General features: G+C 41.4%; 2 protein-coding genes across 3 annotated transcripts; one reads left to right on the top strand and one right to left on the bottom strand.

Moving 5' to 3' along the window:
• Nucleotides 1–3,472: 3,472 nt before the first annotated feature.
• Nucleotides 3,473–9,836, bottom strand: LOC106567146 (dnaJ homolog subfamily C member 16). The gene is made up of 15 exons (XM_014136107.2): nucleotides 9,654–9,836; nucleotides 9,144–9,332; nucleotides 8,950–9,016; nucleotides 8,501–8,825; nucleotides 8,101–8,285; nucleotides 7,906–8,010; nucleotides 7,380–7,538; nucleotides 7,002–7,132; nucleotides 6,693–6,876; nucleotides 6,254–6,436; nucleotides 5,974–6,050; nucleotides 5,796–5,876; nucleotides 5,610–5,699; nucleotides 5,268–5,438; nucleotides 3,473–5,060 (listed from the first exon to the last, which is right to left on the bottom strand). The coding sequence occupies exons 2-15, from the start codon at nucleotides 9,320–9,322 to the stop codon at nucleotides 4,604–4,606; spliced, it is 2,394 nt and encodes a 797-aa protein (XP_013991582.1). The 5' UTR covers nucleotides 9,323–9,332; nucleotides 9,654–9,836; the 3' UTR covers nucleotides 3,473–4,603.
• Nucleotides 9,837–9,885: 49 nt separating this feature from the next.
• LOC106567147 (caspase-9) lies at nucleotides 9,886–18,964 on the top strand. 2 transcript variants are annotated; one of them, XM_014136108.2, is made up of 11 exons: nucleotides 9,886–9,969; nucleotides 11,743–11,908; nucleotides 12,099–12,303; nucleotides 12,408–12,533; nucleotides 12,618–12,682; nucleotides 12,952–13,128; nucleotides 13,226–13,315; nucleotides 13,414–13,561; nucleotides 16,432–16,623; nucleotides 16,761–16,870; nucleotides 17,023–18,964. In XM_014136108.2, exons 2-11 carry the CDS (start codon nucleotides 11,777–11,779, stop codon nucleotides 17,146–17,148), a joined length of 1,371 nt encoding a protein of 456 aa, XP_013991583.1. In that variant the 5' UTR covers nucleotides 9,886–9,969; nucleotides 11,743–11,776; the 3' UTR covers nucleotides 17,149–18,964. The 2 variants fall into 2 exon arrangements, with proteins under 2 accessions (XP_013991583.1, XP_013991584.1); XM_014136109.2 differs by having other exon boundaries at nucleotides 9,899–9,969; nucleotides 11,681–11,908.
• Nucleotides 18,965–19,234: the final 270 nt, after the last annotated feature.

The raw sequence follows: 19,234 nt of genomic DNA, 5'->3' as shown, positions 1-19,234 counted from the left end.
TGGGAGAAGACGAGGATGTCATCGAGGTAGACAAAGATGAACCAGTTCAACATGTCGAGGAGAACATCATTAACCAGAGCCTGGAACACGGCGTTTGTAAGGCCAAATGGCACGACCAGATACTCGTAGTGAACACTGGCTGTGTTGAAGGCAGTCTTCCACTCGTCCCCTTCCGTATCCGCACCACGTGGTAGGTGTTCCGTAGGTCCGGCTTGGAGAACACGGTGGCCCCCTGGAGTGGCTCGAAGGCTGAGGAGTTGAGAGGTAGCGGATAGCGGTTCTTCACCGTGATGTCGTGGAGACACCGGTAGTCGATGCACAGGTGAAGGGTTTTGTCCTTTTTCTCCAGAAAGAGAAGCTTCTCTCCCCGACAACGGAGAATCAAACACCTTCCAAACCTCCTCCACAAACTCCTCCAGACTGAGGCAGACGGCAGATTGTTGCTCCCACACCGCAGTGGCCCAGGAGAGCGCCCTCCCGGACATCAGCGTTATGATGTACGCTATCCTCGAGCCGTCCGAGGGGAAAGAAGAAGAATGCAGCTCGTAAATGAGGGAGCACTGGGAGAGAAAAGCCCAGCAGGTTCCGGGATCTCCAGCGTAGCACTCCGGAAGAGGTAAGCGGGGTTCTCGGGACACTGGGGTAGGCTGGGAGATCACCATTGTGGTAGGCTGCCTAACAGACAACCCACGGAATTGCTCCAGCAATGTGTTAAACGCTCAGTCATGGCGTTCGGCCAAGGTCTGGAACCCTTCCATAAGTCCACGAAGCAACTCCTTGTGCCTTCCAATGGTGGCTCCTTGGGAGGAGAGGGCATTGCAGAGCTGGTCCAAGTCTGCTGGGTCAGTCATGGCCAGTTCGTACTATCAGGTTTCAGGTATGACCCAGATGCAGACAGTGTTGAAGAAACAAGTTTATTTCTAGTACGGGCAGGCAAACAAACGCTGGTAGCTTTCAAGAAACAAAACGAACTGGCAACATACAGAGAACACATGTACAAATACACTGGGGATAATGGGGAAGATGGGCGACACCTTGAGGGGGGTGGAGACAATCACAAAGACAGATGAAACAGATCAGGGTGTAACAATGTACAGTAGTAGAAATATTAGAATGAGCGGTCACGAGAATACAGTATTTAAATAGCGTGAAACAGAGTGTCCAGTCATTTACTTTCTCTATAACGGGGTGAATCAGCTTTAATATTGCAAATAGATTGTGGCTTCTATCAATGTAATTGTCAGCATAATATGTAATCCCCCATATATTTTTTATAAATATTATTTTAAATATATTATTTTTTAAATATATTTTCCTTTATTATTTTCCCCTTACCATACCACTAAACTAATGGTCAACAACACTTAGGCTTCTACTTCCAGCTCTGACGCACCTGTACTGTCTCCATCTGTTGGACGGTAGCAGAGTTAGTCCGTGGCTTGGGGGGGGGGGCAAGCTGAATTTCTTCAGCCGCCTGAGGTACAAACAACAATACAATCAAAGGTAAAATAATCCCTCGGTGTGACCATATAATGCCAAACAAGGATACTGATAAAGCTGAGAAATACAAATGAATATAATTTCTCTTGGCAACATATGAACGTAAAGCATGTATTACACACAGCAAGAGGATATGCACTGTAGCAGAACCTTTGAGACATGTGAAACATCAGATTAATTTATTTAGTCAACATTGTACTATAGTAATTTTGTAACAAAAACATGTTTATAATGGAACAAAACAACAGTATTGATGAATGATATGACCACATTATTATAATAAATCCATCTAAAAACAACAAATATTTGATATATTACAGTATGTTAATATATGTACAGATGACGTGGTAGAACATGTACAGCATTTCCAAATCCAACTAAACTATTGTCATGACAGCAATATTAGTTTGTTTGTAAATTAATTTGGGTTAAGCACAATAAAGTTTCGTTTTTTATTTCAAAATAGATCAGATAATGTCGCATGAAATGTTGTCCATTCTCCAACACACAGTGCTTTGCAAAAGTATTCATCCCCCTTGGCGTTTTTCCTATTTTGTTGCATTACAACCTGGACATACACAAAATAGTCCAAATTGGTGAAGTGAAAAAAAAAGGCTTGTTTCAAAAAAATGTTGAAAAAAGAATTGGAAAAAGATTTGAAAAATGGAAAAGTGGTGTGTGCATATGTATTCACCCCCTTTGCGATGAAGCCCCTAAATAAGATCTGGTGCAACCAATTACCTTCAGAAGTCACATAATTAGTCAAATAAAGTCCACCTGTGTGCAATCTAAGTGGCACATGATCTGTCACATGATCTCAGAATATATATACACCTGTTCTGAAAGGCCCCAGAGTCTGCAACACCACTAAGCAAGCGGCACCATGAAGACCAATGAGCTCTCCAAACAGGTCAGGGACAAAGTTGTGGAGAAGTACAGATCAGGGTTGGGTTAAAAAAAAATATCAGAAACTTTGAACATCCCACGGCACCACAACAAACCTGCCAAAAGATGGCCGCCCACCAAACTCACGGACCAGGCAAGGAGGGCATTAATCAGAGAGGCAACAAAGAGACCAAAGATAACCCTGGAGGAGCTGCAAAGCTCCACAACGGAGATTGGAGTATCTGTCCATAGGACCACTTTAAGCCGTACACTCCACAGAGCTGGGCTTTACGGAAGAGTGGCCAGAAAAAAGCATTGCTTAAAGAAAAAAATAAGCAAACACATTTAGTGTTCGCCAAAAGGCATGCGGAAGAAGGTACTCTGGTCAGATGAGACTAAAATTGAGCTTTTTGGCCATCAAGGAAAATGTCTGCCGCAAACCCAACACCTCATCACCCCGAGAACACTATCCCCACAGTGAAGCATGGTGGTGGCAGCATCATGCTGTGGGGATGTTTTTCATCAGCAGGGACTGAGAAACTGGTCAGAATTGAAGGAATGATGGATGATGCTAAATACAGGGAAATTCTTGAGGGGAAACCTGTTTCAGTCTTCCAGAGATTTGAGACTGGGACAGAGATTCCCTTTCCAGCAGGACAATGACAATAAGCATACTGCTAAAGCAACACTCGAGTGGTTTAAGGGGAAACATTTAAATGTCTTGGAATGGCCTAGTCAAAGCCCAGACCTCAATCCAATTGAGAATCTGTGGTATGACTTAAAGATTGCTGTACACCAGCGGAACCCATCCAATTTGAAGGAGCTAGAGCAGTTTTGCCTTGAAGAATGGGCAAAAATCCCAGTGGCTAGATGTGCCAAGCTTATAGAGACATACCCCAAAAGACTTGCAGCTGTAATTGCTGCAAAAGGTGCCTCTACAAAGTATTGACTTTGGGGGGGGGGTGAATAGTTATGCATGCTCAAGTTTTCCTTTTTTTTTTGGTCTTATTTCTTGTTTGTTTCACAATAAAAAATATTTTGCATCTTCAAAGTGGTAGGCATGTAAATCAAATGATACAACGCCCCCCAAAAAATCTATTTTAATTCCAGGTTGTAAGGCAAGAAAATATGAAAAATGCCAAGGGAGGGGGGGTGAATATTTTCGCAAGCCACTGTACACTATATCATTGCTACATGAAGCCACTGGCCAAGTTCTGTTGTAAAACTAAAAAAGCTCTGGCGAAGGCCAAGAGGACGATACGTAAAGCCTAATAAAGAACAGCGATACTAGCAAGAGCAGCAATAAAGGGAAATAGACAAATGCAAAAAGCTTGGTCATGTAACAAAAAGCTAAAGTATAACGTTATAGACTTTTTTTAAATAGCCCATTTCTACATGAATAAGAACATGAAATATTAGCAGCCAAGGATAAATGGAAGGCATTGTAGTTACAATATATATTGCACAAGAATAAATCAGATTTTTTTTAGAGTGAGGTCAAAATGGTGAAGAAAATAGATCCAGTAGAGACATGCATCTCTATTCACAGTACTGACCAATCACCATTGGGACAGTGAAGCTATTATCAAAGCACAATCTGATAGATTAGATATTTGAATAATGATGGATGACGGTTATAAAAAGGCAGGAGTCTACTTATGACCACAGTGATTCAGTTAGCTCATCTAGAGGTTGTAACAGCAGTAGATATTAGAACTAGGTAGCTAACTAATGACAGCATGCAGAGAAAGGGATCCGAAAGGGAAAGCAATCTAGGAATTGTTCAACGGTTGTTGCTTTGAGATCCACCATATTCTGTACCCTCCCTCTTTTACTGAACCTACTTTTAGAAGTACTTCCGTAACAAATAAATATTTCAAGTGCAAAAAAGGCAGCAGAACTCCAGCAGAACATGATGGCAGATAAATGTAGTACAGTTGACGCAATGAGCCAAGCCAACCTGCCTATTGAAAGTAATTTCTTCAAACCATGTCCTAGTGCAATCACTCAAAACATACAGTAGCCTCCGCCCCCTGAACACAGCCATGAGGATACCTCGGTGTCGTCTTGGCTTTTAAACACAGATAGCTTTGGTACGTGTCCATTTAGGCCTGTATCCTAACTTGGGATGTGTGCATGCAATGCATCTCAAACTTCCAAGCATATCTTTTTGGGGATATTTTTTCACAACGTAAAGTATAAGTAATTGACACGATTTCTATTTGGGGCCTGTGATCTTGTCCAGGCCCGGCCAGCCAGGAATGTAGTACCGGGGCAGAGTTCCCTCCATAAGCCTCTCCATCCACAGCCCCAGGCGGTCCAGTTTGTGGTGGATCTGCAGTGTGGCGGTGGAGCGGGACCTGGGCGTAGACCTGCGTGGTGGGTGGTCGTCCTTGGACCCGGACCTAGACCTCTTCCCTCCCCCAGTGGCGCCCCCAGGCCCTTCCTCCTCGGAGGACCCGCCTTCCTCCCCGGTGTAGACAGGCTTGAAGAGGCAGAGGTACTTCTTATGGCCGTTGAGTGCCAGCACATAGCCTGTGTAGTCTATCTTGTGGCGGGCACAGTCATCCTCTTCGGTGTCTATCTGCATGGCGTCCTGGGCAAACTCCAACAGTGTTTCCATCCATGCACTGTGCTTGTCCACGTTCAGGAAGGAAAAGTGCAGAGTCAGGCTCCTGTAGTGGCAAGAGGAGAAGACATGATATGTTGGTAACCCTTTAAACACGTATAAGCATTTATAATGTGAATATAAAAACGGCAGTTGTGTTCACCATACCACTCGCCTATAAATATTCATGTTATAAGCACAGAACATACATCATTCAATGTATGTCTATTTCACCTCAAGCACCAGACCATGTGGGATCATATCCTGCCCTCACCCGGTGAAAGAGTAGACTTCTTTGGCGAACTTGCTGAGTAAGACGTTCTTGGTGGCATCAGTGAGCACCAGTACCACGTTCATGTGGCCTGGTCTCAGCTTCACCAGGTTACTGGTGTACGTGATGTCTGTCAGCTCCGTCACCTCCACAAAGTTCTTCTTCGGTGGGCGACTATAAAATTAAAATAAAAAGCAGAACCACTGAACCACTCCTTTTCATTTATTGAAAGCGAAAGGCAAAATTTAATCCCTAAAATATGTCAGATAGTTAAACCAAAACATCATATTTTAGTCACAGCTTGAATATTTTCAATATAGCTTAAAATAAAAAATGGTGTCTTGCCTTGAGGTGCTGCTGCTACCCGGTGACCCATTTTCTGTCTTAGTTCCTTCTTTTGCCTTTGGTTTGGATTTTCCATCTTCACTAGAGTCACTGAAATCCCACAAAGCAGAACGGTAAGCCTAAACAAACAGTTTCCCTCAAGGTAATGTGTTTGAGTAGCAGAATCACACTGTTCCTCCATTTTACCTGAAGGCCTGAACCACCACAGTGCCAAACAGGATGAATAAGGCAGAGAATATCAACGACAGGAGGGGCATCATCTCACGCCTGCAGAAACATATTACACTCATTGATTATGTCCTTTTCTCATTATGTTGTCCGCTCCCAAATACATACCTACAATTTTGAATAAAAGATAACTTACCAATTATTATGAAGAATATCATCAAGGATTTCAGAAATGTAATCATATGCTGTATAGATCCATCGAATAAGAAACATCTGGAAAATATATATACATTTACTTCTACTGTATTATCCATTATATTAAAAACCATTGCAGATTTGGAATGCCATAAAAGAACATTTGATCAAATACCTTATCTCTGGACACAGTACTAATTACTACATCATTACCCTTGCTCTGCCGAGACTTAAGTAGGCCAGCCTTTCTAATGAGGATAATACTGTGGAACTCAATTTACAGAGGCAAACTCATTGTTGAGCTCTGGCAGCATGGCGTCGTAGTTGAGGATGGAGGGGTCTTTCTGCAGCCTCTCCAGCTCATCCAGCAGACGTTGTTTATCCTCATCAGTACCATTCCAACCACCCGCCACCTCCTTGTACAGGACCTTCCCTGCTGGGTTACGACGCTCCAAGATGAACACCTGCCGAGCAAGCGCACCCAGGCAGACACACACATCCACATGAGCTTATAGTATTAGGGAAAGGTGATTTTACCTTGTGATACATTATAACAGAGAGAGAGGATGAGTGGCTGTAGCTCATTACACTTCTACCATAAGCTCTCAAAAACTGAATTGCAGTCCTCTTAAGATAAATCCAAGGAGATCACATTAACAAAGTTCATATTTAATATGGCACTCTACAGTCGCCACTACAGCTATGTTAGCATACACTTACCTGTGGTGGTGGAGGTGTGCTGTCCTTAGTCTTCAGCAGAATATCACACAGTGATTGTTGCAATCTTTGGTAGACGTAGGCAAACCTCACCACCTCCAGAGTGTTGGTAGAGGCAAATGTGAGGAAGGCCTGGTTTCCTATGGTATAGGACTCCTCATCACCAGTGATCAGTAGAACACAGTACCTAAAAGACAGATGTTTGGGAATATGATGCAAAAGTGTAATCATGTAAACTGGCTGTTCATAAACAGTATGTTTAAAAATAGACATAGACTTGAGCCAAAAAGGAAATAAAAAGCATAAGCTTACTTCCTGCGTCGGTGGAACTGCTTCACAGGGCAAAGTTCATCAAACAGTTTCTGGTTCACCAGTCGAGGGACGAGGAGAAACTTATTGTTCGTTATAAATTCATCAATGATTTGTTTTTTCATCCCTTTAGCCTAGAGGAGAACAACGACACATAGGTATCAATGGCATGAAATGCCTTGTCTCTAATCAGCGTCTCTAAATATAATCAATAATATGTCAGTAATACAGATAATATGTCAGTAATACAGATAATATGTCAGTAATACCTCAGATACTACTCAGGCAATTCAAATGCTATTTAATTATTCAATCAAGCGGTCTGGTGGAAAAGTAAGAGGATCCACAGTAGTCGAGTCTAGTAAACCGTCTAGTATCTACCTGTATAATGTCTGCAGGCTTGTCTGTACTCTCCTTAAAGACCAGCATGGTGGGGGCGTAGGTGTTGATGTTGAACTGCTTCAGTAGGTTCGCAGTCTCTGACAGGCCCTGGTCCACGTATCCAAACTGAACATAATCCTTATAGGCGAAAGCAGTCAGCTAAAAAATATAGGAGAAAAAACTAAACTGTAAGCAAGTATTAGAAAGCTGTTGTCAATGGTCTATGCTCCGGAAGGAAGTAAATAATAGTTAGTCAGAACAGCGCTCTCAGTGGTGGTTAAAACTGATGCCAGACTTACTAATCTAGACCAGGGCAACTCCCGATCTCGGGGGCCTGATTGGTGTCACACTTTTGCCCCAGCCCCAGCTAACACACCTGACTCCAATAATCAACTAATCATGATCTTCATTTAAAAATGCAATTAGTTTAAATCAGCTGTGTTTGCTAGGGATGGGGGAGACGTGTGACACCAATCAGGACCCCGAGGACTGGAATTGCCCAGGCCTGATCTGGACAATGGCTTACCTTGTACAAGAGTGGAACTACAGGCACTTGGTCAAACAGAAGCACGTGCGGCTTGTTCTGCTCATGCCAGCTGTTCAGGAATTGAAAGTCGTTCCTGTCTGTAACCTGAAACATTTTATTTTTTGTAAACATAATTGCTGAGATGCCAACAATGGTGAGTCAGAAAACAAATCTGCCAAAAACATGTAATTTTACCTTCTCAACCAGTCTCTGAGGGAGCAGGTCCTCCACAAACTGCCTCAGGTGCTCCTTCACCACAGCGTAGTGGAAGAAGGTCACTTTCCCGTTGATGACCCCCAGTATGGATGGGGTGCGGTGAGCACCGAGGTGATTGGCCAGACGTCTCTCATAACCAACGTCCACCACACCAATCCCCACACCTAAGACATAACACACTAGTTGAACACAATCAGCCAAACCAAGTCTCGGTATGGTTATTTTACCTACTTTAGTTGAATGCACTGATTGTATGTCGCTCGGGATAAGAGTATCTGCTAAATGACTAGCATGTAATGTAAATGTAACACACTGTCATGTGGAAGGTGAAGTCGCTGAGTCATTTTCATTTGTGTAATGCATTTCAAAATGTTCCTACCCAAGGCTTCCAGCTCCAACACAACCTCTTTCCAGACCGGTTCAATGTGGATACAGCTGAAACACCAGTCGGATGTGATTTTGATCAGGTACGGTCTCTTATAGCTGTCAGGCACCACGTCATTCACATACTGGTTGAAGTGCAGAGCGTACTTGCTGTCGGCAAACTCCCGGTTGCCCTTATTGTTGAATGGGAAGTGGAAGAAGGACTCGTCGAAGTAGAAGTGGTCGTGGCGGTGACCGTAGTGACCATGACCATACGGCTGGGTGTCATCAGTCTGGCCATACCGGTCATAGTTGGTTCTCTTCTCCTCATTGGATAATATCTTAGAGTTTGGATAGAAAGCAGATGCATATGGTTACCAGAGGGTGGAGCCTTCCCTTCTGAATAATGCATTTACAGTAAACTGCTGAGGTTTTAATGTTGGCAAATATTGGATACTCTCTTACCTCATACGATTTGGTAATCTTGATGAACATATCTTCAGCGCCTTCGTTTTTGTTTTTGTCCGGATGCCTTACAGAAATAAAGGACCATGCATCACTGGCCATGTATTTTGTAAACAGGGTCAATCGTCTTAATGCTAAATATATCCACTGAGTCCACACCCAGAAGAGAAAGGGTCAGTTAAAGATGTTCTTACCATTCCCTAACTAGGCGCTTGTACACTTTCTTGATTTCAGCTTGACTTGCACTTTTGGTCACTCCAAGAATCTTGTATGGGTCTACTTCATTGGCTGTCTCCATTGAGCCACCCAGAAGATGCAGACAGACAACCACTATACCAGGAAATGTCAAAAACATCCTTGTTCTTCTTGCCATGTGTTTTTGTCTGGAAAGCACCAACAAAGACAGTCAGATAGAACATATCTCCCTGATGGGATGTCTAGCTAAGGTTAGGCAAATGAATCTGTATCGGTAAAAGGGAGATTGAATGCCAAAGGGCAACCTATGAAATATACACAGACTAAAATAACCATCTAAACACAGCATTTAGCAGGCAATGGCATTATAATTGCCACATGTGAAGATTTAAAACAGAACACATGCATTACATTGCCATTGACTTGAATCACCACATTGCTATGCAATCAATTTATAATAGAGAGCTTGCTAGCTATCTAGGCTAGCTTGTTGAAAAGCATACACGCACCTCAAGAATCTGGTTGGATCAACTGTTCTTCTGTCACATTCATCTAAAATGTCTCTGTCACTGCTTTTCTGCGAATGAAAAGCATGGAAAATGTGTAATTTGAAGCATCATCCGAGCTCTCTAACGTTATCTCTCCTCCGTAAATGATAACCTGCTGGGACTGCATCCAGTGTGAAGGAGGGACCAGATACACCGACAAGCATTGTGGGAATGGGAGTCTATTACAGTCCATCAATCACGAAGATGTGTGATGTAAACAAGGAAGTCGGTGGTGAAATAGAAAGGTTTAAGTCTGTGAGGAGATCACACGGAGCAGGTAAATATATATTTATCACCACTATTTAGTGTGTTATTTGTATTCTAATTTACAACTGTATACTAGATGTATACAGTTAAATATGTATACATATTCTGTATTTTGAAACTCAGCTCAAGACTTCCGTGTAACATTACTTTAGCCCTGGTCAATGTCGTTTCATTATGTAGCTAGCTAGCCTGTTTGCGAATGGTACAGAACGTTTAAATTGACTTTTCTAATGAGTTTAATTGAGGAACAACTGCTAAAAATGTGCTCAAAGTACGTGTTGGACCCATTAATGTGTCTATAATCATAACGTTTGAATTAATTATATTTCTATGTCCATAATACCATATTTAGATGGTTATAGAAAGGCAGGTACTAACTAGTCCAATAATGGACTAAAGGACCTAACGTTACTCATTAGTACAAGGACCTTACATGTTCAGTTTAGAGGCGAATTGGCTCTGACAACCAAAACAGACAAATACTCCATCTAAACATGAATCGATTCTCAATTGCGGTACTGTTCTAGAAACATAAAACCATCTGCTTTCAAATCACATCAAAATATAACATTTCACAAATGCAAAATATAAACTTACTAGCACACTCACACTGTATAAACTGGTTTTAACACAGTATTTTTCAGTGACAACATTGTGAACGTCTTCCATTTACACATATGCCAACCCCTCTTTTTACGCTACTGCTACTCTCTGTTCATCATATATGCATAGTCACTTTAACCATACCTACATGTACATACTAACTCAATAAGCCTGACTAACCAGTGTCTGTATATAGCCTTGCTACTCTTATTTTCAAATGTCTTTTTACTGTTGTTCTATTTCTTTACTTACCTACACACACACAAACACACACACACATACATACATACACACACACACAACTTTTTTTTCACACTATTGGTTAGAGCCTGTAAGTAAGCATTTCACTGTAAGGTCTACACCTGTTGTATTTGGCGCACGTGACAAATAAACTTTGATTTGATTAGGTGTTTGGAGACTCAATAGCTATTGGCTCTGTCTTCCGTCTGTTTTCCATGAACAAGCACTGTAACATGGAAATATGGCCATGTGAGAACCCTAACCCTAGAAAGCTATTTTAAAAAAAAAAATTGTATTCTTTAATTTTGAATTCTTCCATTTTTTTTATTTAAAGATGCTTTTCTTATGTTTCCAAAACCATCCTGCAAGACATGCGTTTTAACATTCAGAACGAGCGTTGGGGTTCTTAACAAAACGACTTCGGCTAGAAGATACTATCGTCAATAGGCGCTAAAGGTAGTTAGCGACTATGAATGTCTTAGGCAGGTACATTTTCACCGTTTTTCGCGAGGCAGCCAGTTCGATTCCTGGGTCTGCCGGGGAATAAATAAGTGAGAAGTGAGTTTGCACCTGCATTATAGAAATCCTAGATCCCATCTCCTGCCATTGTGCCCTTAAGCAAGGCCGTTAACCCCCACAACTGATCAACGGGCCCCACAGTATGGCTACCCTCTGCTCTAACCTCTCCAACTTATGTTTGTGTGTCTTTCGGAAGGTTTGGGATAACGCGGAAGTCGAATTTCCTTTTAACCTTGTGTACAATTGAACAATAAAGTGATCTTTGTCTTCTCTGCCTGTTTGCTGTTTGTATTGCTCATTAATATTTCATAGTACTGGGATTGTCTTTGTAACTACCATGTAAATACATATATTTTTAGGAACACTTATGGAAGTGGCACTGGTTTGGTCATTTCTCTTCTCTGCCACATAATCATTGCAGAGCTCCTGTTTCATGCCTCATATAAGCCTACAAAATGGAGGAGAGACACAAAAGGATTCTCCAACGCAATAGGGTCAATCTCGTGAGAGACCTGAACCCATCAGATATGTATGATGGACTTCTGTCAAAAGGAATCTTTACTCAAGACATGATCGACGAGATAAAGGTAAGGTGTGACACTATTCTTCTTGACTATTATTGTCTGTCTTGCAAGAATCCCGATTCATGATAGACATCATCATGATTAGGCTATCCTCATTCCCATGCTTTTGCACACAGCGAAGTCTGGAATTCTAATCAAGTATCATATGCTACTTTCAGTTCTCACAAGCCCATGCCTTGTTCCTCAATTTCAGAGATCAGGAACCAGACGAGACCAAGCCAGACAGTTGGTTCGAGACCTGGAGACTCGTGGGAGTCGGGCATTCCCAGCTTTAATAGAGTGCCTTCGTGAGAAAGGGCAGCACAGCCTACCAGATCTCCTCTTGGCGGGGGAACCACAGAGCCAGCCTCTACCTCTGCCTGTCCATGTCCGGCCAGTCGTTAGGCCTTTGCCAGTTTGTAAGTATGCCTATGTGGTTAAATATAATCTGTGATTCATTGCAATGTCGGTCCATACTACTGAAATGTTCATATTTGCTTTGGATTTTGCTCTATTTTGACAGACTCTCATATGGACACTGTAGTAACCCCTGTCTATCCAAGTCAACCAGTTAGGCCTTTGCCTATTACCCCTGTCTATCCAAGTCAACCAGTTAGGCCTTTGCCTACGCCTACCACTCCCAGTTTATGTAAGTGATCACAACAATTTTCTGTAAGTACTTTGACATATGTCTCTGAATATTCAAGTATAAAAGTGGTGATGTTTATTACAGCCCCTGAAAGGGAGTTTGGAAAACCCAGGGCACCAGGAAGAGTTAGACGTGACAGCAGTATTCAGGTAAGTTATCTTGCCTTTTGGCTCTATGTACTATAGGCTAAATGTAGCATCCGTTCCCCATTGTGGTTATCGACAGTACTCTCCAGCGGAGTTGTTGTATCTCAATTCTGTTGAATTTAACTACACATATTATGTTATATAAATCCACATACTGTATCTTGCCTCGTCAAGATTGCAACAAGTCTAAATTTGAGTGTAACCAGTTCCCTAATTTTATAGTTTGGATATACTGTGGCATCAATGCATGCTTTTCTTTCATGTTCTCTCAGAGTTATAAGATGGATGCCAGCCCCTGTGGACACTGCCTGATCATAAACAATGTCGATTTTGAGCCTCAGTCAGAGCTGAATAACCGCACAGGGTCCAACATAGACTGCGACAAACTGGAGAGAAGATTTAAATCCCTTAACTTTATTGTCCTTGTCAAGAGAAACCTGAAACAGAAGGTGAGGATTTCCTCAGCTACTCTCCTTTATATTTATTCATGTTTAACTTAGATACTGGCCTAATGATCTAATGCTTACATTAATAACTATATTTCAGCAAATAAGGCAGGAGCTATCAGCTTTGTCCAAGAAGGATCATTCACAATATGATTGTTGTGTGGTGATCATGTTATCACATGGGACGGAGGTAAGAGACTCCTTCTATCCTTTTTTCAAATGCATAGAAAGTAGAAAGGTTTGACTTTCAGGAGATTCATAATGTTATTTCATTGCATATTTCTTTAGGTAAGTCACAATCGCTTCCCTGGTGCAGTGCATGGAGTGGACGGGCCCAATGTCCCAGTTCAGCTCATCACAAACTACCTCAATGGTCAGAACTGCCCTTCCCTACAGGGCAAGCCCAAGCTCTTCTTTATCCAGGCCTGTGGGGGAGGTAAGACAACTTCGCTGTAGGAGTTTCTTATGCTTAGTGATCGCTTAGTACTGCTTATGCAGCACTGTAACAATAGTGTTATAAATGTGTTGTAATACTAGTCTGTACACTGGGTTACATCTCCAACAGTGGAGGAAATATTTTGGGGAAACCAGTCTCGCTCTGCCAGTCACCACCCCGGATTTACGTTTGAGAAACCTAGAACTGCTGGAGTACAGGCTAGGATACTAATATGTACAGTACCAGTCAAAAGTTTGGACATGCCTGCTCATTCAAGGTTTTTTCTTTATTTGTACTATTTTCTACAAAGTAAAGACATCAAAACTATGAAATAGCACATATGGAGTAACCAAAAAGTGTTAAACAAATCTAAATATATTTTATATTTGAGATTGTTCAAAGTAGCCACCCTTTGCCTTGATGAGAGCTTTGCACACTTTTGACATTTTGACATTCTCTCAACCAGCTTCACCTGAAATGCTTTTCCAACAGTTTTGAAGGAGTTCCCACATATGCTGAGCACTTGTTGGCTGCTTTTCCTTCAATCTGCGGTCCAACTCATCCCAAACCATCTCAGTTGGGTTGAGGTCGGGTGATTGTGGAGGCCAGGTCATCTGACACAGCATTCAATCGCTCTCCTTCTTGGTCAAATAGCCCTTACACTGACAGTGTCACCAACAAATCACCCCCACACCACCTCCTCCATGCTTCAAGGTGCAAACCACACATGCAGAGATCTTCCGTTCACCTACTCTGCGTCTCACAAAGACCTTATAAACGTATCCTCTGCAGCAGAGGTAACTCTGGGTCTTCCTTTCCTGTGGCGGGCCTCATGAGGGCCAGTTTCATAATAGTGCTTGATGGTTTTGGGACTGCACTTGAAAAAACGTTGAAAGTTCTTGAAATTTTCCTGGATTGACTGAACTTCATGCTGTTTCTCTTTGCTTATTTGAGCTGTTCTTGCCATAATATGGACTTGGTCTTTTACCAAATAGGGCTATTTTCTGTTGGCTCAAACTGATTGGCTCAAAGGCATTAACTTCTTATGGATGGTGGCAGTATTGAGTAGCTTGGATGACTGACATGCCCAGAGTAAACTGCCTGCTACTCACTCCCAGAAACTAAGATATGCATATTATTAGTAGATTTGGCTAGAAAACACTCTGAAGTTTCTAAAACTGTTTGAATGATGATCGTGAGTATAACAGAACTCATATGGTTGGCATAAACCTGAGAAAAAATCCAAACAGGAAGTGGTTTGTAGTTTTTCAAGTGATTGCCTATCCAAACTACAGTGTCTGTGGGGTCATTTTGCACTTCCTAAGGCTTCCACTAGATGTCAACAGTATTTAGAACCTTGTTTGAGGCTTCTACTGTGAAGTGGGGGAGAATAAGAGCTCATTGCGTGAGAGGACTGCCAGCAGGGCATGAGCCTCAGCCATGCATGCTCACGTGAGAGGAAGCTCAGTTCCATTGCATTTCTGAAGACAAAGGATTTCTCCGGTTGAAACTTTATTGCAGATTTATGATAAAAACATCCTAAAGATTGATTCTATACATCGTTTGACATGTTTCTACGAACTGTAATGGAATTTTTTTCGTTTTCGTCTGACCTGCATGTCGTGAATTTGGATTTGTGAACTGAAGGCGCGAACAAAAAGGAGGTATTTGGACATAAAGGATGGACTTTATCGAACAAAACAAACATTTACTGTGGAACTGGGATTCCTGGGAGTGCATTCTGATGAAGATCATCAAAGGTAAGTGAAAATTTATAATGCTATTTCTGACTCTTGTTGACTCCAACATGGTGGATATATTGTATGGCATGTTTTTGTGTCTGAGCGCAGTACTCAGATTATTGCATGGTGTGCTTTTTCGGTAAAGCTTTTTTGAAATCTGACACAGCGGTTGCATTAAGGAGAAGTTTATCTGAAGTTATAACACTTTCATCAACATTTATGATGAGTATTTCTGTAAATTGATGTGGCTCCCTGCAAAATCACCGGATGTTTTGGAGGCAAAACATTACTGAACATAACGCGCCAATGTAAACTGAGATTTTTGGATATAAATATGAACTTTATTGAACAAAACATACATGTATTGTGTAACATGAAGTCCTATGAGTGTCATCTGATGAAGATCATCAAAGGTTAGTGATTCATTTTATCTCTATTTCTGCTTTTTGTGACTCCTCTCTTTGGCTGGAAAATGGCTGTTTTTCTGTGTATAGGCGCTGACCTAACAAAATCATATGGTTTACTTTCGCCGTAAAGCCTTTTTGAAATCAGACACTGTGGCTGGATTAACAAGAAGTAAAGCTTTAAAATAGTGTATAATACTTGTATGTTTGAGGAATTTTAATTATGAGATTTTTGTTGTTTTGAATTTGGCGCCCTGCACTTTCACTGGCTGTTGTCATATCGATCCCGCAAACGAGATTCCAGCCATAAGAAGTTTTAAGAAGGAAAGAAATTCCACAAATTAACTTTAAACACACACACCTGTTTACCTCATGAAGCTGGTTGAGAGATTGCCAAGAGTGTAAAGCTGTCATCAAGGGAACGGGTGGCTTTTTGAAGAATCTCAAATGTAAAATATATTTTGATTTGTTTAACACTTTTTTGGGGGGGGGTTACTACATGATTCCATATGTGGTATTTCATAGTTTTGATGTCTTCACTATTATTGTACAATGTAGAAAATAGTAAAAATAAAGAAACTCTGGAAGGAGTAGCTGTGTCAACTTTTGACTGGTACTGTAGATGGGATGTTACTATGTCTATTACGTTCATGATCTATATCTCTAATAAAGATAATACATTTGATATAACTTGTATAATGTTCTATGCGTTGTGGTCTGGCAGGTGAGAGAGACACAGGCTTTGAGGTGACTCCTGACGAGGATAAGCCTTGTATTGGAGGAACAGATGACCAGACGGACGCCATGCCCATGTCCTCCAGCAGTGACTCTCTGAGCACTCCGTCTGATGAGCCAGACACTAGGGCCACACTGCCCACACCTAGCGACATACTGGTGTCCTACTCCACCTTCCCAGGTGTGTGTGTGTGTGTGTGTGTGTGGGGGGGGGGTGTTGCTCTCAAATACAATACTTATTTGTGGTGATCAATCGCAAGAAAGTGTCATTAGTATGCCTGTCGCCCTGATGGCTGTTTGTCTGTGTGACTTGAACAGGTTACGTCTCCTGGAGAGATACACAAGCTGGCTCCTGGTATGTAGAAACACTGGATAACATCTTAGAAGACAATGCTGCCGCTAATGACCTGGTCACCATGTTAATGATGGTGAGTTTGTTGTTTTTAATATTGTAAAAAAAAAATGACAATACAGTTAATTTATAGTTTAAAAAAAATGGTATTATAAAGCTGTATTTTTATTTTGAACGGCAGTAAGGATATTCTCTTATGAAGCTATCAATGTTTTTGTTTGTGGTCAGGTAAACCATGAAGTTTCACAAAACTCAGCCAAAGGCCTCTACAAACAGATGCCTGGTTCCTTTAACTTTCTACGCAAACTTCTCTACTTTCAAGTCCCACCCTGCCAGAGACCAATCCAGGCATGACAGCACTCTCAGGAAATATTTGTCTCTTCATGTGCCATTAAAAAAAATATCCTCTATCAATGTTTATTTGGATATGTGAACAAAAGGACCAAGATTGGAATTGTATGTTTGTTCTTTTAAAATGTTATTTATTTTCTTGTTTTTACACTCAATGTTTTCTCTTACAAGATTGCAACGTCTTTGTGACAATCAAAAACATTGTAATCAGTAAAAACCAATGGTTTTCCTTGAAGCGCTCTGCAAAATATGAATCGGTACTGCACCCTCTATAACCACTGTGATTATTATTTGACCCTGCTGGTCATCTATGAACATTTGAACAACGATTTGGCCTTAATGGCCATGTACTCTTATAAACACCACCTGGCACAGCTAGAAGAGGACTGGCCTACCCCGCAGAGGCTGGTTGCTAGCTAGGTTTCTTCCTATGTTCCTGCCTTTCTAGGGAGTTTTTCCTAGCCACCGTGCTTCTGCATTTCTTGCTGTTTGGGGTTTAGGCTGGGTTTCTGAATAACCACTTTCTGCTGATGTAAAAAGGACTTTATAAATATATTTGATTTGATTTGACGACCTTTACTTTTAACCAGAACATCTATTGTTTATAATATGTTGTTTTCATCTTGAGTGATTTAGTTTTAGGTGAATGGGTGTTTAGTGAATGGTTATTAATGTACTATAGCTGAACGTTGTGATGTCCAAATGTAATTGTGTAATGCTCTGTTCTGGTTGTCTTTCTACACAGTTTTTTTAATTTGAAGGTTACCGTTGCATTCACTCAATTTAATGAGATACTGTAGAGTTGACTGACTCACTATGTCTGTAGCCTTAGTCAATTGTCATTTTTAGCTCAGTTGTCCATTGCCCGAATCTAACGATGCAAACGCTAGAATCTATCATTGGAGTATCTTGGCTGGAAGCCATGCACATTTGGCTGCACTAGAGGAGAGAGCTTCTTGGGGAAAGAATTCACACCTAGATATAAATATAGTACTGCCAATGTCTCTATTACATTTGAATACTTCACACAGTAGAAGTTGAAGGATATAATGGTAAGTGTCCAATAGATGGAGTCTGTGAGTCAGATGTTGAGGATTTGGTCTGTGTACATACCATACACAGACCAAATCCTCAACATCTGACTCTATGACACCAAACAGTGTTTCCCGATCTGTGGTCCACAATACATAAAAACCCATCTGTAATGCTGGATGATTTTCATTTATATTCCAAATCACACCATTGTGGATTGAGTCCCGCAACACAAATAATCCTTTGTGATTCTTGAATCCAAGAGAATAATAATATATTTCTTTTATATAGTGCTTTTCAATACAAACAAACACAAAAACAGATGGCAGATTATTGGGTGTTTGGCTTGCACAGTTTAAGATGATAAGGCATCGAGGCAGTATGGAAAAGCAGTTGCTTGAGGTGGGGGAGCATAGATAGTAGGCCTACAGCCAGGAGAAATGTCAGTCAGGCCACAAGAGCTCTTCCTCTACGATGTTCAGCTCATCTCTGTAGGTAGGCTGGATCGTCAACTCCCCAAAGTGTATCACCCGCCTGGGTGACGCTTCGGCGACTGTAAAAGCGCCAGATAAGACCACCACACCTTGGTAGTATCCAGGAACAGTCCTTTCAAGTTTTATTAGTCGTATGTACAGTATACACATGGTATACACTGAACAATAAAATGGTTACTTGCAGGTTCCTTCTTGACAATGCAACAACAATAAGAAATAATAAAAGATACAATCACAAACATAAAGTCAAAGGCAGTAGAATATAATAAACATTTTAACATAAGTATAATACAGAAAGGCACAATGTGTGGTCCAATATGTACACGTGCTTTGGGGAAGGGGGGATTGGGGTGTTTAAATTGTGCATTATTAGCAATAGTAAATACACGTCTGGTAGCAGCAAGCCTGTGTGAGTGAGTACATGTGTGCTAAGCTATGGAGAATCAGAGCAGGTGGTCAGTTCAAGTGTTCAGCAGTCTGATGGCTAGTAGGTAGAAACTGTCTCTGAGCCTGTTGGTATCAGTCCTCATGCTCCAATACCATCTGCCCGACGGTAAGGGAGT

This window comes from Salmo salar, chromosome ssa13, assembly GCF_905237065.1.
Source record: "Salmo salar chromosome ssa13, Ssal_v3.1, whole genome shotgun sequence".
Taxonomy (NCBI): domain Eukaryota; kingdom Metazoa; phylum Chordata; class Actinopteri; order Salmoniformes; family Salmonidae; genus Salmo; species Salmo salar.
This window is presented reverse-complemented; position numbering and strand designations above follow the sequence as displayed.

Coding starts and splice junctions, on each gene's coding strand:
- LOC106567146 (XM_014136107.2), bottom strand. CDS start 9,322: ATGGCAAGAAGAACAAGGATGTTTTTGACATTTCCTGGTATAGTGGTT. Junction 8,826..8,949: donor AGATTACCAAATCGTATGAG/GTAAGAGAGTAT, acceptor CCAAACTCTAAG/ATATTATCCAATGAGGAGAA. Junction 6,051..6,253: donor TCAACAATGAGTTTGCCTCT/GTAAATTGAGTT, acceptor TATATTTTCCAG/ATGTTTCTTATTCGATGGAT.
- LOC106567147 (XM_014136108.2), top strand. CDS start 11,777: ATGGAGGAGAGACACAAAAGGATTCTCCAACGCAATAGGGTCAATCTC. Junction 11,909..12,098: donor ACATGATCGACGAGATAAAG/GTAAGGTGTGAC, acceptor CCTCAATTTCAG/AGATCAGGAACCAGACGAGA. Junction 16,871..17,022: donor TGGTCACCATGTTAATGATG/GTGAGTTTGTTG, acceptor GTTTGTGGTCAG/GTAAACCATGAAGTTTCACA.